Here is a 27,984-nt window from a genome sequence, read left to right as displayed (position 1 = left end):
CCACTTGTCAGCACTTCCTCCAATTCTCTGCTCTGCCTGGGGCCTGGGGACACTTTCTCAATCATGTCCTTCAGTGAGACTCATTAAATGTCCAAGAAAGTTTGGAATTGGATTCTGACTTGGAGTTCTGGAGAGGTTTCTTCAGCTCCCTCTCAGGGACTGATGGTCAGGGCCTGAGCACAAAGCCACAGAGGCTCATTAAAGTCCTTGTGCTGTGTCTGTGCTGCTGAGCTGGGCTGGGCTCCTGGCACAGAGGCAGCTCCTGGTAACCAAGAAGAGTTTCAAAAGCACATTTCTCTCGATGACCAGCTTTTCTCCAGCCCAGCAGGGCTGGGGCACTGCCTGCAGCCAGCCCGGGCACAGCACAGAGGCACAGAGAGCTTCAATCAGTCAGGGCTGGGAAGGTGCTGAGAAGTGCCTGGGGCAGAATCACTGCCAGCCCTTGGCACAGGAACCTCTGGCTGCAGGACAATGCAGCTGCAGCTCCTGGAGCCATCTCCTGAAGCTGGAACATGCCAATGCCTGCAGACCCTGTGAGTACATTCTCTGATTGTCTTTTGTGCAGAGCAGCCAGGGGTGCCCAGGGCTGTCGTGCAGAGCAGGGTCCTGCAGCCCAGGGCGCTGTGCTGGGGCAGGGACTCTGCTGCCTGCCAGGGACAGCTCTCAGCCAGCCCTGGCAGCTGCTCCCAGCACTGGGGGACAAGGTCTGGGTGGGAGGAGACAGCTGGTCAGGCTTTGAAGTGTTTTCTTTGTGTTGTGAGGATGATGCATTGTTCAGGACTGCTCCCATCCCGGCATTTAACTGTAGAATATTTCCAATTAGGTTATACAGGGAGCACAGCAAGGCTGGGGCTGCATAAATTGGAAAATCTTGTTTTTTTAATCTACTACTTTCTGTTGCCAGGATGAAAAATTGCACATTGATATTTATCTCTCAGTTAAGGTTCAGAAAAAGAAAATAACTTTTTCTCAGATCCTACTAACCCAGGCAGTGACAGAAACCTGCACAGGGCCCCCTAGAAGCTGCATCTGCTTTGCTTTTTCAGCCTCCTCAGGGTTGCTCTGACAGAGCCTGCAGAGCCTGGAGAGTCAGAGCTGCCCCCGGGCAGTGCCAGAGCTGGGAGGAGTCTGCAGGGCAAAGCTGAGCCCCCAGGGCTGGGCTGGGCTCTGGCAGCACTGGCAGCCAAACAGCCCTGGGCACAGGGAAGCAGCTGCTGGCAGGGACAGCTCCAGGAAGCAGAGCCCTGGGCAGGCAGTGGGGGGAAAGTTCCCCCAGGCTGTGCTGGGATATTGAAAGTGCTCTCCAAACACAAGTATTCCGTGATTACTTTTCTTACAGATCCCCCTGCCAAGGCACAGCAAATGTCCAACAGCAGCTCCATCAGCCACTTCCTCCTGCTGGCATTGGCAGACACGCGGCAGCTGCAGCTCCTGCACTTCTGCCTCTTGCTGGGCATCTCCCTGGCTGCCCTCCTGGCCAACGGCCTCATCATCAGCGCCGTAGCCTGCGGCCACCATCTGCACACGCCCATGTTCTTCTTCCTGCTCAACCTGGCCCTTACTGAACTGGGCTCCATCTGTACCACGGTCTCCAAAGCGATGCACAATTGCCTCTGGGACACCAGGAACATCTCCTACACAGGATGTGCTGCACAGGTCTTTTTCTTTGTGTTTTTCATCTCAGCAGAGCTTTCCCTTCTGACCATCATGTGCTACGACCGCTATGTGTCCATCTGCAAACCCCTGCACTACAGGACCCTCCTGGGCAGCAGAGCTTGTGCCCACATGGCAGCAGCTGCCTGGGCCAGTGCCTTTCTCAATGCCCTCATGCACACGGCCAATACATTTTCCCTGCCCCTGTGCCACGGCAATGCCCTGGGCCAGTTCTTCTGTGAAATCCCACAGATCCTCAAGCTCTCCTGCTCCAAATCCTACCTCAGGGAGCTTGGGCTCATTGCAGTTAGTGTCTGTTTGGTATTTGGTTGTTTTGTGTTCATTGTTTTCTCCTATGTACAGATCTTCAGGGCTGTGCTGAGGATCCCCTCTGAGGAGGGACGGTACAAAGCTTTTTCCACCTGCCTCCCTCACTTGGCTGTTGTTTTCCTGTTTGTCAGCACTTCCACATTTGCTTACCTGAAGCCCCCCTCCATCTCCTCTCCACCCCTCAATCTGGCCCTGTCAGTTCTGTACTCAGTGATGCCTCCAGCCCTGAACCCGCTCATCTACAGCCTGAGGAACCAGGAGCTCAAGGCTGCAGTGTGGAGACTGATGACTGGATGCTTTCAGGAACATTAAATTGATGGCCAATTGCTGCAAACCACTTCTAAAAGAAGTCATCTTATTGTTGGTTTGATTGTAGGGGCTTTTTTTCCTTTATAGTAGTTTTCTCATGTTGTCCACAAATAAATGTCTTTTTTGTGCCATTTCGCATTTTGTTTCTCTCCAACTTCCCTGTGGCCACAGACTTTGTCAATGAGGGGTTTCGCTCTGGGTGACATTAAAGGAAATAAAGGATGTCCCAGCCAAGTTTTCTGCAGAGATGCCCTTGTGTTGCCTTCTCTGGAGCTGCAGCAGCAATGTCTATGTGCAGAGCTGGGGGCAGATCAGTGCTGGCACAGCAGCTGTGCCCAGCAGCAGCAGCACTTGGTGTTGCCAGTGCTGCTGCCGTGGCCCTGCCCCGCTGCCCTGGTGGCCCTGGTGTTGCTGCAGGGCCTGAGTGCTCTCGGGGCCGGGCACAGCCCTGGATGTGGTAGTGCCCGGGCTGCAGCAGGGACAGGCCAAGAATTATAAATAATTTGTAATATAAATCATCTTTGATAGTTCTTTTGGATTTGTCCTTTTTTTCCCAGTGATTTAGTTTTTATTATTGTCCACAAAGTAAAACCATTGTTAGTGCCATTTCTAATTTTGTTTCTCTGCACTTTCCCTGTGTCCACAGACTGTGTCAATGAGGGGCTGTGCTCTTGGTGTCTTTAAAGGAGCTAAATGATCTCCCAGCAAAGTCTTCTGCAGGGATCCCCTTGTGTTCCCTATTCTGGAGCTGCAGCAGCACTGTCTGAGTGCAGAGCAGGGCCGGATCAGTGCTGAGTCCATCAGCTCTGCTCCTGCTGGCCGCAACATTCCTGATCCAGGCCAGGAGCCATTGGCCTTCTTGCCCACCTGGGCACACTGCTGGCTCATGTCCAGCCTGCTGTCCAACAGTGCCCCAGGTCCCTTTCTGCCTGGCTGCTCTCCAGCCACTCTGTCCCCAGCCTGTAACACTGCAGAGGTTGTTGTGGCCAAAGTGCAGGACTCAGCACTTGGACTTGTTCAACCTCACCTTGCTGGATTTGGGCCCTGGATCCGGCCTGTCCAGGGCCCTCTGCAGAGCCCTCCTACCCTCCAGCAGATCCACACTCACACCCAGCTTAGTGCCATCTGCAAATTTGCTGATGCTGAACTCAGTCTCCTCATGCAGATCATCAGTGCAGATATTGAAATCCACGCTGGCTGGCTCTGACCCCTGGGCCATCCCATGGGTGCCCTGGGATGGCACTCAAGGTGATCTGTTCCATAACCTTGCTGGGCACCCAGGTCAGGCTGACAGGCCTGGAGTTCCCCCGATCCTCCTTCCAGCCCTTCTTGGGGATGGGCTCACAGTGGCACCTCCAGTCCTCTGGGCCCTCCCTGCTGAGCCAGCACTGATGTTGAATGATGGAGAGCAGCTTGGGGAGCTCATCCACCAGCTCCCTCATGCCCCTACGATGGATCCCATCCAATCCTATACACCTGTGAGGATCTGAGAGGCTCAGCAGGTCAGCAACTTCTTCCTCCTGGATTACAGGGGTGGGCTGTTCTGCTCCCTGTGCCCATCTACCAGCTCAGGAGAACACTTGTGCTGAGGACAACCTGTCCTAATATTGAAAATAGAGACAAAAAAGGTGTTAAGTATCTCTGCTTTTTCTTTATCTCTAGTTACTCTATTACCACTGCATCCAATAAAGAGGAGAGGTTCTCCTTTATCCCATGTTTTGCTATTAATTTGTTTTATAGAAACATTTTCTATTATTTTTGCAGAAGTGGCCACGTTAATCTCTAAGTGATCTTTCACCTCTCAACTTTTCTTTCTGCATGACCAAATGACATCCTTAAATACTTCCTAAGTTGCTTGGCCTTCTGTCTAAAATTTATGCACCCTCTTTTTTTGCCTGAATTCCCACAAAAGCTCCATGGGCAGCCAGGCCAGTCGTTCTCCTCACTACATCATCTTTAGCCATACTGGGAAAGGCTGCTCTTTCCCCCTTAAGATTCCTTTTTTGAAATGTGCCCATCCTTCCTGGACCCCTTTGTTTTTAAGGGATGTTTCCCTTCAAAAAATCAGGATCTGATTTGGTACTCCCCAAATCGGCATCCTAAACAGGCCAAAGACTGCCCTTCCTAATTTCAGTGCAGAAGTTTTGTTGCTGCCCCTCGGTATTTCACAGAAGATCACAGAGTGGGCTATGACATTACAGAATGGGGTATATGAGGTCATAGAGCAGCTATGACATCTCAGACTGCCTCTGTGATGTCACAGAGCAGGCTGTGACATCACAGGTTGGAGGTATGACATCACAGGGCAAACTGAGACATCACAGAGCGGGCTGTGACAGCACAGAGGGGCTGTGTGACATCCCGGCAGGGCTGTGTCAGGTCACTGGGTTGGTCACTCTGCCCCAGCTCCCTCTCACAGTTTCTCCCAACAAGTCCAATGCTGTTCGTGCCCAGCAGGGTCCCTGTCCCGCGGGATGCCCCCGGCCCACCTGGAGCCACAGCCTCCACCAAAGGATGTTCCACAGGATCCACCCCAGAGCCTCACATGGGGACAAGGGGCCAGGGCTGTATTACCAGGACACCAAGGATGGATCGTGACACCCAGTCACTGTGGCCAGCTTTGGGTTGCCCAGGGCAGGAACAATGTCTGGCAGCTGGAGCAGGGTCTGGGAAGGGCCTCCAAGGTGGGGCTGGAGCCCTTGGGCTGTGAGCAGAGGCTGAGGGAGCTGGGCTGGTCTAGCCTGGAGCAGGGAAGGCTGAGGGGCTCCTCATCCCAGCCTGGCAGTGCCAGCAAGGAGAGGATGGAGAACACAGAGCCAGGCTCTTCACAGGGGGCTGGGGGAGACAAAAGCCAATGGGTGGAAGGGGAAAGAGGGGAGATCAGCCAGAATAGGAGGAGATGAAATGAATCGGGCTGCTTTCAGAATTTCCTCAACACCAAGAGCAGCCTGACCTCCCTTCTCCATCTACCACTGATAGATTTGGAAATCAGGAATTGTTTGAACTGTTCTGTCCTCAGTCCAGGACAAGAATCCTGATACAAGAACTTAATTGTGTTTATATCTATCAAAGAACCACGTTTGTCAAAAATTAATTTTAGTATGTAAATCAGTTGTGAATAGTGGACTCATCAGACACTGCTGGGACATTGTACATAGCTCAAGGAAAAGTTTGTAGCTGTGTGATTGTTATTTTAATTGTGTAATTTTTATTACGTAGTATCCTGTTCAACTGTGGTCTTTTGGCTAGGTTCAGTGTGGGCTGGAGGGAGCTCAGATTTGCACAAGTCTGCTCTGAGTTCCAGCCATGGATGGGGAAAATGGTGGGGTGGGGGTAGGGACAGAGTCTGATTGATTGTCAGCCATGAAAGGCCTTGATTTTCATACCCAGTCAAACTGCATGAGGAGGTACTTGGATTCACTGTCAATTGGAGATTGCACATATCAATAAATTTACAGGAAAACAAAACTAAACGAAACAGAACAAAAAAAATCTTTTCTGGCTGTCTTTTTAAATATCATGTATTCACTTTGAATACACTACTGAGATCTACTTAAACACAAAGGATTTGAAAATTAAAATCAAATTACTCCCAGAAGCTTGCCTGGTTAAGGTGTTCTGAATGTTAATTAGCCCTCGGACACTGAATTCCTGCACTGAAGAGCTGAAGGCTGAACAAGCCTCTGGGGCAGGAAAATTCAGCAGTAGCCTCCAAGTTGCTGAGGATGTCAGCAGCCCCCACTGAGGCCATCCCTGCCCAGAGACCGTGGGGGAATGGGCAGACAAGGAGAGCGTCCCTGGGGCTGGGGCAGCACAACTCAGAGGCACCAGCGGCTCCAGCTGGGAAATGGAGTGTGGAATGGGGCTGGGAAAGCCCTGCCTGGGCTGGGCCAAGCAGGACACACCAACCCTGACTCCCATTCCCCAGACAACTCTCCCAAGGAGACATTTAAAAGGAATTACAATTGTTTGTGTAGTCTGAGTTAGGCACACTGGAGAAATACCAATACAAGGGAGTCTGAGGAGCACAGAAGAACAAAACAGCCTTTACTGGGTACTTTAGAAAATCAGAGAAACTTTGGCAAAAGGTTTATTTTAGCTTTGTAGTGGTTTTGGTTTGTTAATTTAAGATTTTTCGAATTCTGGGATTTCTTAAGTAATGTATTGATGAGTATGGTGGGTTTTGTTGTCAATTAATTATTTATGAAATAATTTTGTTGTGAGATAGGATTGCGAGAAAGGTACAGTAGGCCTAAAATTTTAAGAGGGTATAAAGAAATTTTTATTTAAATATAAATTTAAAAAGAAAAAAGTAGTAAGAATTAAAATCTTTGGAACATTTTTTTCTTTAAGATATTTTTTTACTGACAATGGAAAGAAACTAAACTTAAAATTTCTAGTTAGGGTACTATTTCTAGAATAGTCGTTTTTAGTTCACTTTGGGAGAGAAGGTTTTCTTGTTAAGATTGTGGAGATTTTTTTACAAGAGGAAAAAGTGGATTTTTTGATGCTTTTAATTCTCTCATGAATAACAGTTGTCTATGGAACTTTGTTATTATGAAGTTACTTTTATTGCTACAAGCTTTCTTACAGCTTGTTGATGGGCCATGTTGACTTATGGGGTATTGCTTTAAGTATGAGTTGTTTAAAGGTAAAAGTTTTTATTATTAAGTTCAAAATTATTTTTATCTCTGGGAATAGAGATCTTCTTTTGAGGATACTGGCTTATTTTTTCTACCCTGTTTAAACTTTTTATGAAATTACAGTTATTTTAACATTTTTTTATTTAAGTATGGAAGTTTTTGTTTGATATTATTTTGATTTTTTTCTGCAGTTTTATGTGTTATAAAGAAAAAGTGTTCTTTCTCTATAGTTTATAAGACAATTTAATTTTAAGATTAGGGATTTTTTTTCTTTTTTTTAATTAGGATTTCAATGCTTCTTTACTTACTTTGGTGGTTTTACATTGTTTCTTTATATACTTGTATTTTGTTTTCCTTTTACTCAAGGGAGGATTGAAGAATTGAAAAGGTTACTGATCTGCCTGTAACTTGTGGTGGAAGTTGTGGTTGGGTTGTGTTAGGATTGGTTTTATGGTTGGTTTGGGGAGGTTTTTTGTGTTTACGTTTTTAGTTGTAGGGCTATTTTCTATGGGTTGTAAGTTGTAGTATTTTTGGTTTTAGCTGTGTTGGGGGGAGGGGGCCTGATGGTAAGATTTTAATAGGTGTGGCTGGTTTTGTACTGGTTGGGGTTTTGTGGCCTCTTTTGTTTTCCTGTTTGGGAGTTGTTGGGGTTTGGTTTGGTTAGAATGGGGCCAAGGGCGGGGGGTGGGGGAAGCCTGGGGAGGGGAGAAGTGGCTCAGCCCACGGCAGGGTTGCTTGGTTTGGTTTGGTTTGGTTTGGTTTGCTTTGCTTTGCTTTGCTTTGCTTTGCTTTGCTTTGCTTTGCTTTGCTTTCCTTTGCTTTCCTTTGCTTTGCTTTGGTTGAGGGGGCCAGGGCTAGGGCCCACTGCTTCTTTGCTGACTTGAAAAGAAAGAGGAGGTTCCTGGGTTTCTTTGTCTTTAATATGCGTGTATCACAGAGGCGTGTTTGGTATCATAGTGGTTTAACAGATTGTCAGTTACACAAAAATTTTTGTATTACTTTTTAAAATTCTTCTCATGTTAAACTGACAGATATTCAATCAACAGAAAACACTTCTCAAAACATTGACTTGGTCCATTCAAATTCACGAACTCTAAGCCTGTTCAATTTAATGTTAATCAAAATCTGCAGGAGCACAGAAACAGAAGACGACACAAAACAGAGAAAGAAAGAAAAGCCAGCACTGTTCCGCCTTCTTTTGTTTTTATGGTGCCCCATTCTGTCACAATGGTGCCTTGGATCCATGGGGCCCTGCAGTGTCATAATGGTGCTTTGATTCCATGGGGTCCAGCAGTGTCACAAGAGACCCTGCTTTCAATTGGATTCCACAGTGTTGCAATGGCCCCAAGGTTCCAGAAGGCCCTGCAGTGTCACAATGGTCCCAATGATTCGATGAGGCCTTGCAGTGCCACGATGATCTCTGTGCTTCCACAAGCCACACAATGTCATGTGACTCCTCTGTTCCATGAGCCCTGCAAAGTCACAATGGACCTTTGGACCCTGGGGGTTTGCAGTGTCACAATGGTCTCCTTTGGCTCCACAGTATCACAATGGACCGTTGATGATAGGAGGCCACTCTGTGTCACCCTGGAGCTTTGGTTCCATGCAGGCCTGCAGGGTCACAATGAACCCTTGGTTCAATGGGGTTCCACAATGTCACCATGGCCCTGATGTTCCAGGCAACCCTGCAGTGTCACAATGATCTCCTTTGGTTCTCCAGTGTCACAATGAAATACTGATGACATCAGGCCGTGCAATGTCACAATGGACCTTTGGTTCCATACAGCCCTGCTGTGTCACAAAGGCCTCTCTGGTTTCACAAGGCCCCACAGTATCACAACGGTCCTCTTGGTTCTTTGGAGACCCCCAGGGTCACAATGGTCTCACTGGTTTCATAAGGCCCTGCAGTGTCACAATGCTTTGCTTATTCCATGGGGCCTCATAGTGTCACAATGGTCTCCATGATTCCATGAGTACCCTCAGTGTCACAATGGCCCTTGGTTCCATGAGGCCTTGCAATGTCACAATGGACCTTTGGATCCATGGGGTCTCACAGTGTCGCAATGGCCTCTTGGTTCCATGACATTCCAAAGTGTCACAATGGTCTCCACAGTTCCATGAGGCCCCATGGTGTCACAATGGACCGTTGGTTTTATGGGGCCTCTCAGTGTCACAATGGTCCCTACATTCCATGGACCCACAGTGTCAGTACAGCCCTCTTGGTTCCATGAGGCCCAGCAATGTCACAGTGCTCTCCATGATTCCATGAGGCCCCACAGTGTCACAATGGTCTCTTGGTCTCACAGGGCCCAACAGTGTCACTATCGTCCCTTGGTCTCACAGGCCCCACAGTGTCACAATGCTCCCTTGGTTCCATGGGCCCTGTGCTGCCCATTCCCCCTCCCCTTCTCAGGCCACCCTGCCAGCTGAGAAATGCTCCTTGGGGCTCGGCCTTGGCCAACAGCCCCTGGGCTCAGCTCCTCTGCAGCTCATCACAAACACTGTCTGCTCCAGCCACTGCTGCTACCCAACCGGCTCCTGGTTTCTGCAGGAGCAGCCCTGGGAGGTGTTTTTGTTCCCTCAGTCGCACAATATCCCTGTTCTCACCCTGCCAAAGAAAGCTGTTGGTGCCAAGTGCAGCCAGGATGAGCCATTGCTGGAACTGAAGCCCCTCTCTTGGGGCCCTGCAAACAGCGCTCCAAAAGGAGCCCTTGGAGCTCTCCTGGGCCAGCAACTCCTTCTGAGTGGGGCCTCTCCCAGCCGGGAACTCTCCCATTTGCTGCACTCGGGGACCCCCAACAATGACAGAGCCTGGGCTGATCCCCCCACTCCTCCAGGCTCAACCCTTTACTCTTTGCTGGGGAGATGCCAAAGGATCCACAGGGAGCATTTCCTGCCCTCAGGCGAATTTCTCACAGGTGCCTTGCACTGACTCTTTGTGTCTGTGTGCACACAGGAGTGCCTGTGCTGGGGAAATGTGGCAGAAATGCTGCTCTCTGAGGGGTTGGAGTGCCTTGGATAGCTGAGTCAGTCAGACGTGTAGGTAAGGTTAAGTCACAAGGTCTAAGTGAAGTTAAATGATGTTAAGAGTTGTTTTTTTGCTAAGTTTTTAAGTTTAATATAAGTTATAAGCTAAGTTAAATATTGTTAAGTGTTATTCCTCTTTTAAATTGCTAAGTCATAGGTTATAATTTAAGGTAAATACTTTTTAACAAGTTTTTTTGCAAACCTTGCAAGGTTTGCAATCACAATCCTCCTTGCCACAGGATCAGGCACCTGCCTCTAATCAGATCCAGTCAGCCTTGCTGCAAATGCCATGAAAGACTCATCAAATCAACTCCCTGGACAATGGTCACAAATGGCTACCTCGGAGCAGCCATTTCCAGGGTCTAAACAATCACTGCCATGCCCAGTGTGTGGCACTGGTCAAGCACAAGGGGATTGAATCCACTCTGCCCCTGAGTATTTTCATAAAGCCCAGTGCCCAACAGCATGTCAGCCACATCCACATGCCTGGGGTTCTGTGGCCCCAGTGCAGCATTCTGCATCACTATGTCAGCTGCCAAACGAGCCCACTTGGTCTCAAAAACATCAAACTGCACAGGGTCAAAAAGAGAGCGCACCACACGACGGAGATCATGAGGCGTCAGCACGTCCATAACAACCCTCCAGAGAGTCAGCATAACCTCAGCAGACCCCAAACCATGCTGAGCAACCGCATCATGGGCTTCCCTCTCCAGCTTATACAAAAGCAGTTAATGGGTGTTATGAGTAAAACCCCTGTGCACAGGGAAAGCCTGGGAACCCCCTGGCAAAGCCATCGCACCTGCTGTGTCCCGGTACTTGGGCCCCACAGGGACAAGAGTAGATGATTGACTGGGTGTCAACTCAACACCCCTTGCCCCTGCACCCCCAGCAGCACCGGCAGAGCCAGAGGAGCCCACTCCGCAACCCTGCAGATGCTGCGAGGAGGCAGGCTCAGTCATCTCATCGGACTTAGTTTTGGCTTCCCACCAGAAACGCACGGGGTCCCTCAGACACATAGTCACCTGGCACGAGGGAAGTGTCCACAAATTCAACAAGGAGGCGCCACAGCCCCGGGAATCTAATGGCCTCCTGCTGGCCATGTCAGCAGTCGCGCTAAAGGTAAATACCTCAGCGCCCTGTCGTGCCACAGCCCTGGCAGGGGACGCCTTGGCGGGCACAGGTGCTGGCACAGCCTGAAAATCCGGTGTGGACTGGGATGATGTGAACAGTGGTCAAAAGGGTTTTCAGGATGAGAGAGAGACAAGAATGTTGACTCCATGATCAGAAGGCTTGATTTATTATTTTTTTATAGATATACTACATTATACCTAAGCTAAAAAGAAATAGAAAGGAAAAGGTTTCTCACAAGGCTAAGCTAAGAATGGAATTGAAAAGAATGAATAGCAAAGATCTGTGTTTTGGCAGAGAGCGAGACCCAGCTCTGCTGTGAGTGGTCAGTAAATCCATACATCCACAGGAGACCAATCACGGATCCACCTATTGCATTCCGCAGCAGCAAAAAAACCATTGTTTACACTTTGTTGCTGAAACTTCTCAGCTTCAGCAGGAAAAATCCAAATGAAAGGATTTTAATGAAAAGATGTCTGTGACAGGACGAGACTGGCGTGGTGCCCCTGTCACCGACAAGGAGGAGGGGAGGGGTGCTGAGAGAGGTGCAGCACGTGGAGCAATGGGGAGTGGGGCCAGAGAGGAAAGGGAAAACAGGGATGGACAGTTCACAGGGAAGGAAAAGGGATGGGCAAGAGGAAGAAATTTGAAGCAGGAAGAATAAAGAAAGCAAAGGTGAAGCCAAGGAAATGCTCAAGGTATTTTGGGGGTGGCTGCCAGGCAGCCCTGGCTCTGAGCAACAGCGTCTCCAGTGGGACAGGAAACTCCCAGCTGATGGGAACAAACGTTCTGGCTGACTGCACGGGCCAGGACAAAGCTGAGTGGTTTCCCTGGTGTCCCCCAGCCCTTGCTGGCCCCAGGGGCTGATGGCATTTGTGCTCCCTCATGTTCATGTCCCCACACCAACAGCATGGGGGTGCTCCCCCTGCTGTGTGCAATGCAAACAGGGGCTGCTGAGCCAGTGCTGCCGTGTCTGTGCCTGCAAGGATGGGGCACCTGTGTGAGCTGGGGGAGAGGCCAGGGCTGCAGAGGGGGGATGTTGTTGGCAGCTCCATGAGGATGCTCTGGGACGCTGCCCTGGGCTGTCCAGCGCACTGGGGATGGATCAGCCCCTGCTCTGCTGCTCCTTCCAATCTGCCCCAGGGCCCTTGCAGAGCCCCAGCCATGCTGTTTGCCCCCAGCCTGCCCATGGCCAGCCTGGGGCTGCTCATGGGGCTTTTCTGTGCTGAGCATTGGCCTGGGTGTGTTCTTGAGAGAGCCTGGGCAAGGAGCCTTGAGCCCCCAGGCCCTGGCCTGAGGCATCAGCACTGCCCCAGCAGTGCCCATGGCCTGTCCCTGCTGCAGCCCCGGCACTGCCACCCCCAGGGCTGTGCCTGGCCCCGAGAGCACTCAGGCCCTGCAGCAACACCAGGGCCACCAGGGCAGCGGGGCAGGGCCACGGCAGCAGCACTGGCAACACCAAGTGCTGCTGCTGCTGGGCACAGCTGCTGTGCCAGCACTGATCTGCCCCCAGCTCTGCACACAGACATTGCTGCGGCAGCTCCAGAGAAGGCAACATAAAGGGATCTCCCATGAAAACTCCACTGGGAGATCCTTTATCTCCTTTAAAGCCACCAAGAGACCAGCTCCTCATTGACACAGTCTGAGGCCAAAGTGAATTTTGGAGAAGCAAAATAAGAAATTGCAGACAAAATGGCCTTGGTTTAGGGAGAATATTAAAAAATGAAAACAGAAGAAAAAAAAAACCAGTCCAACAAGAAGTATCAAACATTACTTTTATTTCAAAACATATGCAGATATTGGCAACCAGTTTAATGTTTCCTAAATGGTCCACTCATCAGTGTCCACACTGCAGCCTTGAGCTCCTGGTTCCTCAGGCTGTAGATGAGGGGGTTCAGGGCCAGAGGCACCACCGAGTACAGAACTGACAGGGCCAGATCCAGGGATGGGGAGGACATGGAGGGGGGCTTCAGATGAGCAAATGTTCCAGTGCTGAGAAACAGGGAGACCACAGCCAGGTGAGGGAGGCAGGTGGAAAAGGCTTTGTGCCGTCCCTGCTCAGAGGGGATCCTCAAAACGGCCCTGAAGATCTGCACATAGGAGAAAACAATGAACAAAAAACAGCTAAATACTAGACAGACAGAAAATACAAGAAGCCCAAGTTCCCTGAGGTAGGATTTGGAGCAGGAGAGATTGAGGATCTGGGGGATTTCACAGAAAAACTGGCCCAGGACATTTCCATGGCACAGGGGCAGGGAAAATGTATTGGCTGTATGCACGAGAGCATTGAGAAAGGCACTAGCCCAGGCAGCTGCTGCCATGTGGGCACAAGCTCTGCTGCCCAGGAGGGTCCCGTAGTGCAGGGGTTTGCAGATGGACACATAGCGGTCGTAACACATGACGGTCAGGAGAGAAAACTCTGCTGACATAAAAAAAAGGAAGAAGAAAACCTGTGCAGCACATCCTGTGTAGGAGATGTTCTTGGTGTCCCAGAGGGAATTGTGCATGGCTTTGGGGACAGTGGTGCAGATGGAGCCCAGGTCAGTGAGGGCCAGGTTGAGCAGGAAGAAGAACATGGGTGTGTGCAGGTGGTGGCCGCAGGCTACGGCGCTGATGATGAGGCCGTTGCCCAGGAGGGCAGCCAGGGAGATGCCCAGCAAGAGGCAGAAGTGCAGGAGCTGCAGCTGCTGCGTGTCTGCCAATGCCAGCAGGAGGAAGTGCCTGATGGAGCTGCTGTTGGACATTTCTTCATTCTGGACATTTTGAGCTGTTAAAAGACAACATTGACAAAGTGTGACCAATTGCTTTGAGTCAATTCTATGTATTTTATTTGGAATCTCTACAAATCACTACTCTTCTTGTGAGGGAATTTTGCTAAAGTTTTTTTGATTTTGCGTTTGTGCTACTGATTTCCTGCTTCATCTTTAGCACTACTCTCAGCCTGAACAGTGGGGACACCAAAGGAAAACAGGGCTCCCTGTGCCCCAGTGCAGTATGTGCTAGTCCCAAAACAGGAGTGCTTTGAATATTACAACTTGTCTATTTAAGGTTGCCTGCAGTTAAAAATTTCTTGAAAAGTAAACTGGACTTTTTGAACATTGCAATTTAAAAATAATTTTCTCCAAACCCTTCTGTCTTTCCCGATGCAGCTGGACATGAAGGGATGCCAAGGGTTGGTCTAGCTCTCTGCTGCCTGGAGTTGTGCCTACTGGGAGCTGTTTCTCTCTATCCAAGCCTTGTCCCTGGCAGTGCTGCCCGAGCCCAGCCCAGCCCTGGGGGCTCAGCTCTGCCCTGCAGACTCCTCCCAGCACAGGGCACTGCCCAGGGGCATCTCCCTGGCAGCAGGGCCTTAAGGGAAGCCCAGACAAACAGAGATGCTGCAAGCCAAGGAGCTGCTGCTGCTGTGTGTAGGGAGAGGAGGCTGAGGAGGCATTTTCTGAGGGAGATGTGAGGCCCATCTGCTGATGCCCAGGGTGACAGTGCAGGAGTGTCAGTGACACAGCCAAAGCTGACAGCCCCTTTCCCTTCCCTTTAGGAGAAAGCTGAGAGCAGCCCTGACCATGTAGCACCATCTCCAGAGCAGGAGGAATCTGCCATGATGGGGGTGGCTCCTTCCACCTCCAACTTCTCCCCTGCAGCGTCCATGGGGAGCTGCCAGGCAGGCTGAGAGCTGCCCCTGGCAGGTGGCACATGCCCTGGGCTGGCCAAGAGCCCTGAGGGCTGCAGGAGCTGCTCTGCAGAACAGCCCTGGGCAGCCCTGGCTGCAGCCCCAGCTTCAGCCCTTGCAGCCGTCCCTGGCAGCAGGAGCCGTCCTGCCCTGTCCCTCTGACGGTGCACAGGGCAGCCCCGCTCTGCAGCACATCCTCCTCCTGCTGCTCCTGTGCCACAGAGAAACTGGGAGAGTCCTGCTGACACATCCCCCAGGCTGTGGGGTGTGCTGGCTTCAGGAGATCCCTCCAGGAGCACAGGGGACATTGCCCTGCACCCACACACTCACCATGCACAGGGCTGTGAAGATCTTTCCCCAAGTGAATTCTCAGCTCAATGTCTTCCCAATCCGATTGCCTTCAGCCTGTCTCTGCCTGGCTCCTGTCCCCTCAGTGCCTGCAGGCAGAGCCCTCAGCCCTGCTGGACTGAGAGAGGAGCTGGCCCTGGGAAGAGCTGTTCCTTTAATGCTCAGCAGCACAGACACAGCACAAGGACTTTAATGAGCCTCTTGGGGATTTGGTGTTGTTTACATCAAACTCAGTCCCTGAGAGAGTGCTCAAAAACTTCTCAAGAACTCAAAATTAAATCGAAACTCTGAAACTTCTTGAAGTTTTAATGGTTCCCACTGAGGAACACGACTGAGAAAGTGTCCCCAGGTTCCAGTTAGAGCAGAATATTGGAGGCAGTGATGACAGCTGGGGACAAACAAGGCAAAGGTGTCTCTGGTGCTGAGCAATGCTGGATGTGTTTCAGGAATGCCAAGGGCCAAGGCCTGAGCCCCAGCCCCTGGCCAGGCAGATCCTGTCCCTCCCTCCTTGCTCAGGGATCTTCCCGGGATGGGCACTGGCATGTGGGGATGTGCAATGGCAAGGGCAGGAGCATGGGGCGGCCCCTGCCAGGCTGCTGAGCAGGGACAAGGAGGCAATGAGGCCCCAGCCCTGCAAGGGTCACTTGTCTCTTGCTCCTGCCTCAGGCCCAGGCCCAGCAGCCATGGCCAAAGTGCTGCCCAGGTTGGCTCTGGCAGGGCTGTCTTGCAGCTGCTGCCCATCCCTGTGCCCTGTGCAGCCCAGGCTGTCCCACGATGTCCCTGCCCTGCGTGTCTGTCCCTGCAGGCTTTCGGCATCCCCCGGCTGCCCCACCTGGCTGGGCCCTTCCTTTGCTGTCAGCTCTGCCTCCTGCCTGCCTCTGCCTGCCCACACAAAGCCTGGGGCTGCTCCAGGCTCTTGCTGGGGACATGCTGCACCACAGCCCTGACTTGGGAGAGAAATTTCGCTCTCGTCGTGCTTTATCTGGGCCTCTCCAGCTGCCCTTGGTGCCCTCATTCCTTTCTCTCGCTGTTTTACACAATGAAGAAAAGCTCCAGCCTCTCTGAAAGCACCCTTCAATCCTTCCCAGGCTACTCCTGTTCTGTCCTCAGTCTCCACACTACTGACCACAGAGTGCTCACCCTCTCCCTACTGCTTATGTGATGAGGCCTCCAAACCCCATCCTGGGAGATTTTTAGTTCCTCTCCAAGGTCTGTGAAAATGGGAAAAAAGTGATCTCAGTTATTTTCTCCCACATCTTGCAGTGATAAAAGGGTCAATATCTTTAAAAGGAATGAGGGCAAATTAGCATTTGTTAGCAGAGGAAATATTTTTCAAGCATGAGGGTGGCACAAAACTGCAACTGTATTTCCATATAAGTGGATTCCCCATTCCAGGAATTGTCCAAGGTCAGGAGCTTTCTGCAACCTGACCCAGTGAAACCCTCTCATCCCCAAGGATGGAGTTTCTGTAGTGTGGGTTCTCTGATGTGCTGGGTGCCCTCACAACGCTTCTGGCCAGAATGTCTGCTGAGGGCAGCCAGGCTGCTGCAGGGGCAGTGGCCTCACAACCATCACCATGGCAGCCCTGTCCCCTGGGCTTGGCTCTGCCCTTTCCTCTGCCCCTGCCTTGTCTCTGCTGCCATGAAGAGTTTTGTCATTAATATCTTGTCCCCAAGGTTCTGGGGCCAATGGCTTCCCAGTCAGGCTCCTGGAGCAGAAGTGGCTTTTCAGAGCCCAGCCAGGAATGAGCCCTGAGGCAGCAGCTCTGCAGTGGTGGCCACCAGGCTGAGCTGCCAAGGGAGGCTTCTGGCCATGGCCTGCAAGCAGCTGCTGCTGCCAAGGTGCCTTTGGTGCCTCAGGCTCTCGCTGGCACAGCTCCCAGCACGGCACTCTGCCCTTGTGCCCGAGGCCTTCCCTGTGCTGGGGCTGGCCTGGGGCTTTTCTTCCAGTGGGACCTGCCCTGCTCATGGCACAGGAAAGGCAGTTCCTGCTGGAGCAGGAGGCTCTGCCTGCAATGGCCTCCAACAACTCCAGCAAGGCCCTGTTTGCAAAGCCCCCAGTGGGAAATGAAGGAGGAGTGTCACACTGCTTTTGGGGTGAATAATGCTGAAACCAGCCTGACTCCTCCATCCCAAAGCTCAGCATCCTCAGAGGGAGCTGAAGCTGTGGCAGAGCTGGAAAAATCCCCAGAGAAAGGAACAACCAAGTGACACCACTAAGAGCTTCTGCTGAGCGACTGAGCTGGCCCAGCCTGGGCACATCTGACTGACAGGGCAGCACCTCAGACTAGAAAATCCCCGTCCCAAATATTAATGGCAGCACTTCTTGACATTTCCCTTCTTGAGGGGTGTGGGAATTCCTCCCAGCGGTGGGGACACCCTCAAGGTCACTGCTTCAGGCTGAGCCAAAGGGATTTGCCCATGGTCATTGGTCTGCAGGAGTGACATCAATCTCTGCTTAATTACAGGTTTTGCTTAATACAGTGTCTTTGAAATAATTTCCTAGTGCCATGTATAATATATTTTACATGTCTTACATCCTGGCATAAATATTTCTGATTAAGGGAATTTTGTCTAATCATTACCATAATAGAGAATACGTATTTATATAAATGTATCTGACCATGACAGGAACCCCTGTGAATGCCTGGGACATCCCAGTTCTTTGGTAGCCTGGGTACTCCTGGGATGTCACCGTGGAGCCCCCATGAGTGCCTGTGACAGATCGGTGCCTTTGCAGCCCAAGGTGCCCTGGGATGTCACCATGGAATGGCTACGACTGCCTCTGACCACAGGGCTCTTCACCATCCCCAGAAAGCCCTGGGAGGTCTCCATGGAGCCCCTGTCTGTGCCTGTGACATTCCAGCTCTGGAACAGCCTGGAGACTCTTGCAAAGTCCCCATGGAACCCCTCTGAGGGCCTGTGGCAAATCTGATCCTTAGCAGGAAACCATCACCAGCCCCCTGTTGCTATGGTCAGTTTCCATGGCAGCTCCATGGATACCCCATGCCAGGGGTGGTTGCCATGGACACCAGTTCAGGCCTGCAGCCAGAGCCCGTTGCAATGGCAACCATTGGCAGCCCCCATCCCCAGGCTCATGGGATCCCAGAACCACAGAATTGGCTGAGCTGGGATGGACCCATCAGGATCCTCCAGTCCAACTGCTGGCCCTGCACAGGACACCCCAACAATGCCAGCCTGGGCCTGGCAGCGTGTCATGGTTTGAGCCTGGCACAGAGCTAGTGCCCCTCATGAAAATGTCTCACTCTGGTGTCTGCTGTGAGATGTGACCAGGAATAAGCAAAACAGGCTCCAACTTAAACATAAAGAACACTTTATTACTTAAACTACAGGAAAATAGGGAAAGACTATAAGGAAAAGAAAAAAAATTGAAAACCTTACAAAAACTACTTTCTCCCCTCTCCACTACCTGACTTTCCCAATCTGATACATTCTCCCAAATCATCAACTGCCCAGCCTTGGCCCCACATTTTAGTATACTCAAACTGCAGTTCATGAAGAGGAAAGGAGTCTTTTTTGTTCTATAGGCTTCTCTTGGAAACACACTGAAACCTCGTGTGCTTCTTTGTCACTTCGGCACCGCCCGGAAAAAGTCTTTTTGCCGCTTGTGACATCTTCTTTCCATGTTCAGTGCTCTCACTACTGACGCATGGCCAGAGCTGTTTTTAGGGTTGTCTTTCAAGGATGCTTTGTCTCACTCTAAAAAGGCATAGTCTCTGCTTTGGGACATCTGTCCCCCCCATATTTTTCTAACCCCCTGGGGCCGGGGGGTTCTCACGAAGAACTCTCCTGGTTTTGAGCCACTGCTTCCTCCTAAATGCAGTCTGTGTCACAGGAACAACTGAGTCTATGGCCACAAGAAAAGTCCAGCTAAAAGGCCACTCCAAATCATCTCTCCTCATTCAATCATCTCCACGTTCTTCGGGCCAGGTTCTTGTCTCATCTCATCTCTTATCTCCCTTCTTATTCAGTTTCGAGGAGGATTAGCATTTTTGCAAGGCCTCAACCATGAAAGAAAGGGTTAAAAGTTTTCAGTCTCTGTCTGTCTCGGGAATGCTGGTACTCCCACAGGTGCTGCTGCTCCGCCGGCCAGGCTGCACTCTTCTCCCCCCTTTTTCCTCTCAGGCTGGCTGCTATCACATTCAGACGCCGGCTCTCCTCTCTCTCCCTCCTGAAGGGGGGAATGGCTGCCCGATGTCTCTTGGGGCTCCCCCACCCTTCTATCCTTGAGAGTTTTCTCACCCTCATCTCTGTCCAGGCCCCGGGCCTACCGCATGGCTGCCCCTCCCCCGCCCAGCAGCAAGGCTGGACAGGGGAGGGTGATCTGACCTCTTCGAAGCGACATCCCAAGAGAGAGTGCCAAGGGCAGTGCCCTGCTTTTTAACCCCTGTGTATTCTCGGAGGTGTGTCCAAACCCCACTGGCTACACCAGGTGCCAGTCTCAAACCCAAAACCTTCATTGGTTTGACCACACCTTCCCAGAATTCTCACTTCTTCCTGGTCAAACCACCACATTCCACCTTTCACCTCCGAGAATACACTTTCTAAAATTATCAACAAAATTACAAAACACTTCTACACAACAATACCCTAGATTCACTATCTATCTACCTTAACTTAGTACATGCTTTTTCTTATTCTTCTTGGTCTCATCTCACAGCTTTATCTCATCATTCTCTCCTAATTCGATTCCCGGTCAGGGAACCAAAAAATGTCATGGTTTGAGCCTGGCACAGAGCTAGTGCCCTTCATGAAAATGTCTCACTCTGGTGTCTGCTGTGAGATGTGACCAGGAATAAGCAAAACAGGCTCCAACTTAAACATAAAGAACACTTTATTACTTAAACTACAGGAAAATAGGGAAAGACTATAAGGAAAAGAAAAAAAATTGAAAACCTTACAAAAACTACTTTCTCCCCTCTCCACTACCTGACTTTCCCAATCTGATACATTCTCCCAAATCATCAACTGCCCAGCCTTGGCCCCACATTTTAGTATACTCAAACTGCAGTTCATGAAGAGGAAAGGAGTCTTTTTTGTTCTATAGGCTTCTCTTGGAAACACACTGAAACCTCGTGTGCTTCTTTGTCACTTCGGCACCGCCCGGAAAAAGTCTTTTTGCCGCTTGTGACATCTTCTTTCCATGTTCAGTGCTCTCACTACTGACGCATGGCCAGAGCTGTTTTTAGGGTTGTCTTTCAAGGATGCTTTGTCTCACTCTAAAAAGGCACAGTCTCTGCTTTGGGACATCTGTCCCCCCCATATTTTTCTAACCCCCTGGAGCCGGGGGGTTCTCACGAAGAACTCTCCTGGTTTTGAGCCACTGCTTCCTCCTAAATGCAGTCTGTGTCACAAGAACAACTGAGTCTATGGCCACAAGAAAAGTCCAGCTAAAAGGCCACTCCAAATCATCTCTCCTCATTCAATCATCTCCACGTTCTTCGGGCCAAGTTCTTGTCTCATCTCATCTCTTATCTCCCTTCTTATTCAGTTTCGAGGAAGATTAGCATTTTTGCAAAGCCTCAATCATGAAAGAAAGAGTTAAAAGTTTTCAGTCTCTGTCTGTCTCGGGAATGCTGGTACTCCCACAAGTGCTGCTGCTCCGCCGGCCAGGCTGCACTCTTCTCCCCCCTTTTTCCTCTCAGGCTGGCTGCTATCACATTCAGACGCCGGCTCTCCTCTCTCTCCCTCCTGAAGGGGGGAATGGCTGCCCAATGTCTCTTAGAGCTCCCCCACCCTTCTATCCTTGAGAGTTTTCTCACCCTCATCTCTGTCCAGGCCCCGGGCCTACCGCATAGCTGCCCCTCCCCCGCCCAGCAGCAAGGCTGGACAGGGGAGGGTGATCTGACCTCTTCGAAGCGACGTCCCAAGAGAGAGTGCCAAGAGCAGTGCCCTGCTTTTTAACCCCTGTGTATTCTCGGAAGTGTGTCCAAACCCCACTGGCTACACCAGGTGCCAGTCTCAAACCCAAAACCTTCATTGGTTTGACCACAGATTCCCAGAATTCTCACTTCTTCCTGGTCAAACCACCACACAGCGCTGTCCAAACGCTGCTGCAGCTCAGAGAGCCCTGGAGCTGGGACCCTTCCCTGGGGAGCCTGGGCAGGGCCCCAGCAGCCTCTGGGCAAAAACCTTTTCCTGACATCCAACCTGATTCTGCCCCAACTCAGCTGCAGCCCTTCCCTCCACTCCTGTCCCTGGGCACCAGAGGAAGAGGTTCCCACAGCCCCAGCCAGGGACCCACTCCCAAGGCTGTTGCCATGGCCACCAGGGCTGGGACCAGCTGAGATACTCGGTTTCCATGGGCCGGGGTTCAGGAATAGGATTCCCCAATTTCCTGCTCCCGCTAAAACCTCGCTGCCCTCGCTGCCCTCCTGCCTCCCATGGAAAGCACAAAAGGCAAAGATCCTGGGCTGGGATAGGAACAATTTATTGGGAAGTGCAACGAGATAAGGAAAAAATGGAACAGAAACAGTATTGATAACAGAAGAGATAAGAAAAGTTATTTACAGGGAAAACTACAACATCAACAGCAGGCTCTTCCTGGCCACATATTTCCCCCTGCCTGGAAAGGACACCCTTCTCCTCTGGGGAGAGAGAGAGTGCCCCTTTCCAGCCCCTGGCAATGACCTGAGGTGGGAGTGAATGCAATGACAGGGCCATGGGAAGACCCTCATGTTTTCACTGCCACATCATGTCATTGGCAGGGGCAGGAAAAGGGACAGCTGTCTTCCCAGCATGGATCACAGGGAACATGGATCACCAGGGCTCTTCCCAACGTGTGACTTCCAATGGGGAAAGAAGCTGGAGCTGGGCATGAAGCTCTTCCTGCAATTGGGGCACTCACAGAACTTCCCTTACTGGTGACTCCATTGGTGTCTGGTCAAGTCCAAGCTCATGGAGAAGCTCTTCTCATGATGTGGGGCACTCGTAGGGCCTCTCCCCAGTATGGATGTGCCGATGGGTGATAAGGGTGGATTTCTTTCTTGAAGCCCTTCCCGCACTCATGGCAGCGGAAGGGCCTCTCCTCTGTGTGATTCCGCTGGTGGCAGAGGAGGTGGGAGCTGGTCTGAAACCTCTTCTGATACTCAGGGCACTCATAGGGCCTCTCCCTAGTGTGGATGCACTGGTGGCGGATCAGGGTATTGCTCTGCCTGAAGCTCTTCCCACACTCCAAGCACTTGTGGGGCTTCTCCCCATCATGAAGCTGCTCATGGACCACCAGCTCTGAGCTCTGGCTGAAGCTCTGTCCACCTTCCTGGCTCAAGGTGGGTCTTTCCTCTTCAGAGCCCCCTGGGCTGGGTTTAGAGCCCCTCTTCCTGTGAGATCTCTGGGGCTTTTCCTCCACATCACATTCCTGTGCTAAGTAGCCGCTCAAAACAGCCTCTTTTACCAGGTTCTGCCATGGGGATTTATCCTCCCTGGTCTCCATGCTCAGCTGCTTTTCTCGAGGAGGAAGGACAAGGAGAGGATGGAATTTGCCTCCGTGCCAGAGGGAAGGGGAAGGAGATCCACCCAGTGCATCCCTGGCAGGACGGCGTTGGCAGCAGGGTTGTGCTGCAGCCAGGGGCAATGCTAGGCTAGGAGATGGAGCAGGACAGAGGGGGAAAGGGGCACTGACTTCGTCCTCACCTGCCTGGGTGTCCTGGAGCATCCTCATCTTCCTCGCAGCTTCCTCTTCCATCTGGTAAAGATTTGGGGATGGGTAATCCTGTTTTGGGAGGAAAACAAGGGATGAGTACACTAAATTTTGTACTGGTTAGAAGGCAAACCGGGAGATGGTCTAAACCAGAATTACTATCTAGCAGACAAGGTGCTCCTGGTGTTAAAAGCCTCAGAATATATCCAGGTAGGAATGCTTGGATCCTCCCCCTGGGCAGAGCATATCACAATGGGATGATGGAATTTTATCAGTCCTGCAGTGACAATCAATGGCCCATTCACAGAAGATATCTCCCCTGGAGGGCATTATCAGGGGTGAGTCATGGAAGAGATAAAGAACATTGCCCCACCTGTTTACAGCAGTTGATGAAGATGGGGATTGAAAACATGCATTTGGTTACATCTTGCATTGCAACCTGAAACAGTGGGGTAATCCATGCTCAGGGGGGTGAACACCACCCCCCTTACCCAAACTGGCTCAGGTGTAAAACTCCCACTCCAGGAAGGCCACACAGGGGACAATGTCACACTTGCTCTGCTCTAGGGGAGGTCTCTGTGCCAGTCACTCTCTTACACAGACTGGGGGGCTTTGCCAAATCTAAGAATAATTTTTCTCTTTGTCCCTGTCACTTTTGTGACAGCTACACAGAGCCTTCCCCTTTCATAATCTGTTTTGGGCCAAATTTCCACTTTTCTTTTATCAGACTGTGCCTGTAGCTGAGCTGGATCTGTGCAGGACCAATGGAACTTGGAATTACCGCAAAATAGTTTTGATTGTCAGTTTATTAAAGTCTGGGATTTGTTTGCATTTCCATCACAAATGACTCGTGGGAAAATCAAATATTCATCAAAGTATTTTGCAGAGTCAACTTTGATATCTACCAAGTTTATTTTGTCCAGTGTTGTCCTGGGACAAGTGTCCAGGGGATGCTCTGTGCCTCTTGCCCTGGGGGATGCATGGGAGGGGTCTGGGGGGGTTGTCCCTGTCCCTGTCAACCCAGGCCATTCTCCAGTGGGTGTTCCTCTTCCTGTCACACCAGGCCATTCCCCAGGGGGTCTCCATCATTCTCACCCCAGGGAATGCCTGGAGGGTCTCCCTCCCTCCCTCTCACCCCTGTGCCAGGGGGTGCTCGGGGCAGTCTCTGTCCCTCTCAGCCCAGGGGATGCTCAGGGGTCTCTGTCCCCTCACTCTTGGGGATGCTCGGGGGGTCTCCATCCCTCTGGCCCCAGGCAATGCCTGTGCAGGGCTGGGGACCAGGGGCTCTGTGTCCCTCTCACCGCTGAGGGTGCTCGGGGCTGGGGGGGCTCTCTGACCTTCTTACACCTGGGGAGGCCGGGGGGGTCTCTGTCCCTCTCAGCCCTGCTGTGACCCCACCCAAACATCATCGGGGTCAGAGGGACAGAGACACCCCCAAGCCCCCAGAAGGGCTGAACCTGGGATTTGGTTTCGGGCTGAGGATTTAGGAAGGGGCTGCAATTGGGGCTGGGCTTGGACTTGGGGCAGAGATTTAGATTAGAGTTGGGATTGGGGTTAAGGCTAGACATGGGATTGGCTTTAGGGCTGGGGTTGGGATTGGGTCTGGAGCTAGACAAGTCTGGGACTGGGATGAGGTTAAATACAGAACTGGGAGTGTGTCTCAACATGGAGTGAGATTGAGACCAGGATCAGGGTCAGGTTTGGGACTGAGCTCACCCAGGGCAGGACAGGGGGGATGTCACTGCAGGATGTCCCTGGCATCGTCCCAGCCCTCCTCAGGCACCTCCAAACATGGGGGGCAGCTGGGTGCTCCAAGATCCAGGTGCTCCCACGCTGCCCCTCAATACCAGGTGAGCGTTCCCTGATGGCAGTGCTGACTGTGACCCTTTAGGGCTCTGGGATCAGCCCTCATATCTCTGTGGGAGCATCTAGAGGCAGGGCGAGAGATTTCTGCCCCCACTCTTCCCTCTGGAAGGATGAAGCCCAGCTGCCCTTTTCTTCTGGTGCATCCTCCTCTCCTTCGGCATGGATATCCAGGGACAGGAGTGGAGGGAACGGCTGCAGCTGAGTCAGGGCAGGCTCAGGTTGGATGTCAGGGAAAGGTTTTTTTCCAGAGGCTGCTGGGGCCCTGCCCAGGCTCCCCAGGGAAGGGTCCCAGCTCCAGGGCTCTCTGAGCTGCAGCAGCGTTTGGACAGCGCTGCCAGGCCCAGGCTGGCATTGTTGGGGTGTCCTGTGCAGGGCCAGCAGTTGGACTGGAGGATCCTGATGGGTCCATCCCAGCTCAGCCAATTCTGTGGTTCTGGGATCCCATGAGCCTGGGGATGGGGGCTGCCAATGGTTGCCATGGCAACGGGCTCTGGCTGCAGGCCTGAGCTGGTGTCCATGGCAACCACCCCTGGCACAGGGTCTCCATGGAGCTGCCAAGGGACTGACCATAGCAACAGGGGGCTGGTGATGGTTGTCATGGAAACTGACCATAGCAACAGGATCCTGGTGATGGTTGCCTGCTAAGGGTCAGATTTGTCAGAGGTCCTCAGAGAGGTTCCATGGGGACGTTCCAAGAGTCTCCACGCTGTTCAAGAGCTGGAATGTCACAGGCACAGACAGGGGCTCCATGGAGACATCCCAGGCATTTCTGGGGGGTGCAAAGGGCCCTGTGGTCAGAGGCAGACACAGCCATTCCATGGTGACATCCCAGGAGACCTTGGGCTGCAAAGGCACTGATCTGTCACAGACACTCACAGGGGCTCCACGGTGACATCCCAGGAGTTCCCAGGCTGCCAAAGAGCTGGGATGTCCCAGACACTCACAGGGGTTCATGTCATGGGCACAGTGGGAGCTTCAGGCAAAGTTTAATAGAGAAGCTCCTGTTGGGTCACAACGTGCAGAAAGGATTCCCAATAGCCCCCATAGATGCCTAAACGCCACCATTGAATCAGAGATGACACAGACTCAGATCAGAAGGCTAAGGGCTAAATGCCACCTTCTTTTTTAATCCTCTTCTTTTATACCTTGGTTTGCTACAGGTGGACCTCACTGGTCCTTTAATCAACACATTTCACATGATTGGCCAATTAAGACAACACTTTTCAGTAAACAATTTTATGGAAAAAAGCCAACTTATTCCAAACATTGTCAGTCAAGTGTTTTCTCAAAAATCCACTCAGATAACACCATTATTGATGTTTGTTTTATGTTGGGCCTTTCTTGGGGGTCCCTGGATGGGGGAATCCCTCCTGTAGCAGTTCTATGCCAAGTAAAAAGAGATGCATGGGACTTTTTCAGTCTTCAGCTTCTTGTTTATTGTTATCTTATCTAAAGTTTTGCATTGCTGTCCACACCAGGCTCAGTGCACTGGAAAAGCACTGCAAAATGGCCCCAAAACGTACAGTTTCAAGCTCTTTTAACATTGTCTCATCCAATAAACACTTGAAAGGTGCATTATTTCTACTTATCTACTAATAACTCATCCCTTGACTGTCCACATAACCTCTGCACTGTGCTTTCCATGACCAATCACCCTGTGCTACCAGCAGTGCAGAAAATAGAGCAGATGAAGAAGACACGGACTACACCCCAATTCCTCCATCTTGCTGCCTATCTACACCATATTAATACCCCAAAACCTAAATTTCTCACCCAAGGAACATAGTATAGTACTCTCTATTACCTATTTCACCCTTTGGTAAATTCTAATCTATCTCAAACTCTTGGAAGTCCTCTCCACGGGCAAATGTTAAAGGAAGTGTTTCTCTGGGCGTCAGGACCCCTCAGAGCAGACAGATAAATATTCCCTTTGTCATGGATTCTCACACATTTAACATAAAATCCTTTAACTCTTAATATGTGAAGTTTCCCAAAAATGTTCCAGGTAAGTAGGATTAGAAGGAGGAGAAAGAGAGAACAACAGAAAGACAGAAGATCCATAGAACAGCACGCACATAGGCACCAACTTCTGGGGTTCCAGCATTGCAAAGAGAGGAACCACAGGAGAAGGCAGGTTCCAGACCCTGGACTGCCCACGTGCCCCAGCTTTTAACCTCCTGGGCCTTCATGGGCCCGCCCCTAGGGTGGGACTGCCAGTTTCATGTCCAATCAGAGCCATGGTAGGCACCAGTGGCAGGTGTGTGATTGATTGACAGCTCAGCCAATCAGAACTATGTTGGCACTGCCCATACAGTGTGATTGACAGCTCTGCCAGGCCAGGGCTAGAGGTGGGGCTCTGTCCCATCACAAACCAAGGCCTGACCCGGCCCTGGCCTCACATGGCCATTCCGAGCATCCCAAGGTGTCTCGGGACATCGATCTCATCCAGCCTCTGACAGCAACCACGATGACAGTACAGAACCTCATGGAATCAAGGGTCAGTTGTGTCCTCATGGTGCCTCATGGAATCAAGGAGACCATTGTGCAACTCAGGGGCAGTATGGATGCAAGGGTCAACAATCAAACACTGGGGTCCATAGAAACAAGGAGCCATTGTGACACAGTGAGGCTGCATGGAGCCAAGGGAACCCTGTGACTCTGTTGGGGCTCCTGAAACCAAGAAGCCATTGTGACACTGCAAGACTTCATGGAATCAAGGAGAATACTGTGACAGTGTGGGGACCCATGAAATCAAGGAACCATGGAACAGGTCTGCCTGCTTTGATCTCCTGGGGGCTGTTTGACAGATCCCACTGAATTTGACATGTCAAGGGCCACTTCTCATCTGACTGTGAAGCACTGGGGCTCTGTGCATTCCTTCCTATGGAAAAGAGCTCTCTTTCTTGTCTAGGCTTCTATGCCTGAAATTAGGATTCCACCTCTAAAATTCCCTATAGGCAAGGGTTTCTCCCAAAAAAATCTGCCAATACAGTCAAGTGTGACGAGACTCAGCCTCTGGTGACTGCCTCTCATCTGCCCCGGTGCTCGGTTGTTTCCTTCCTATGGAGACCATTGTGAAAATGTGGGGGGCTGTGGAGCCAAAGGGCATTGTTACACTGTAGGAACTTGCGGAACCAAGGGAATCATTGTGACACTTTGAGTACCATGGATCCAAGGGGACATTATGACACTGTGGAGTCTTGAGGAACTGTGGGGGCCATTGTGACACTTTGGGGTCTTCTGTAATGCAGGGAACATTGTGACACTGCAGAGAACCACGGATCCAAGGGACCATTGTGACACTGTGGAGCCTCATGGAACCAAGGACATCACTGTGGTTCTGTTGGGCCGCAT

The 27,984-nt window shown here is 51.3% G+C and overlaps 1 protein-coding gene and 1 long non-coding RNA gene across 2 annotated transcripts in view; one reads left to right on the top strand and one right to left on the bottom strand.

Annotated features, from left to right (window-relative positions):
* LOC141727830 (uncharacterized) overlaps positions 1 to 27,984 on the bottom strand; it is a 305,593-nt gene that overhangs the window by 144,228 nt on the left and 133,381 nt on the right. The window lies entirely within an intron of this gene.
* Positions 1,363 to 2,295, top strand: LOC141727849 (olfactory receptor 14J1-like). Its single transcript, XM_074534130.1, has one exon. The coding sequence runs from the start codon at positions 1,363 to 1,365 to the stop codon at positions 2,293 to 2,295; it is 933 nt and encodes a 310-aa protein (XP_074390231.1).

Source organism: Zonotrichia albicollis, unplaced genomic scaffold (genome assembly GCF_047830755.1).
Source record: "Zonotrichia albicollis isolate bZonAlb1 unplaced genomic scaffold, bZonAlb1.hap1 Scaffold_254, whole genome shotgun sequence".
Taxonomy (NCBI): domain Eukaryota; kingdom Metazoa; phylum Chordata; class Aves; order Passeriformes; family Passerellidae; genus Zonotrichia; species Zonotrichia albicollis.
Note: the sequence above shows the minus strand (reverse complement) of the source record. Positions and strands in the feature narration are given on the sequence as shown.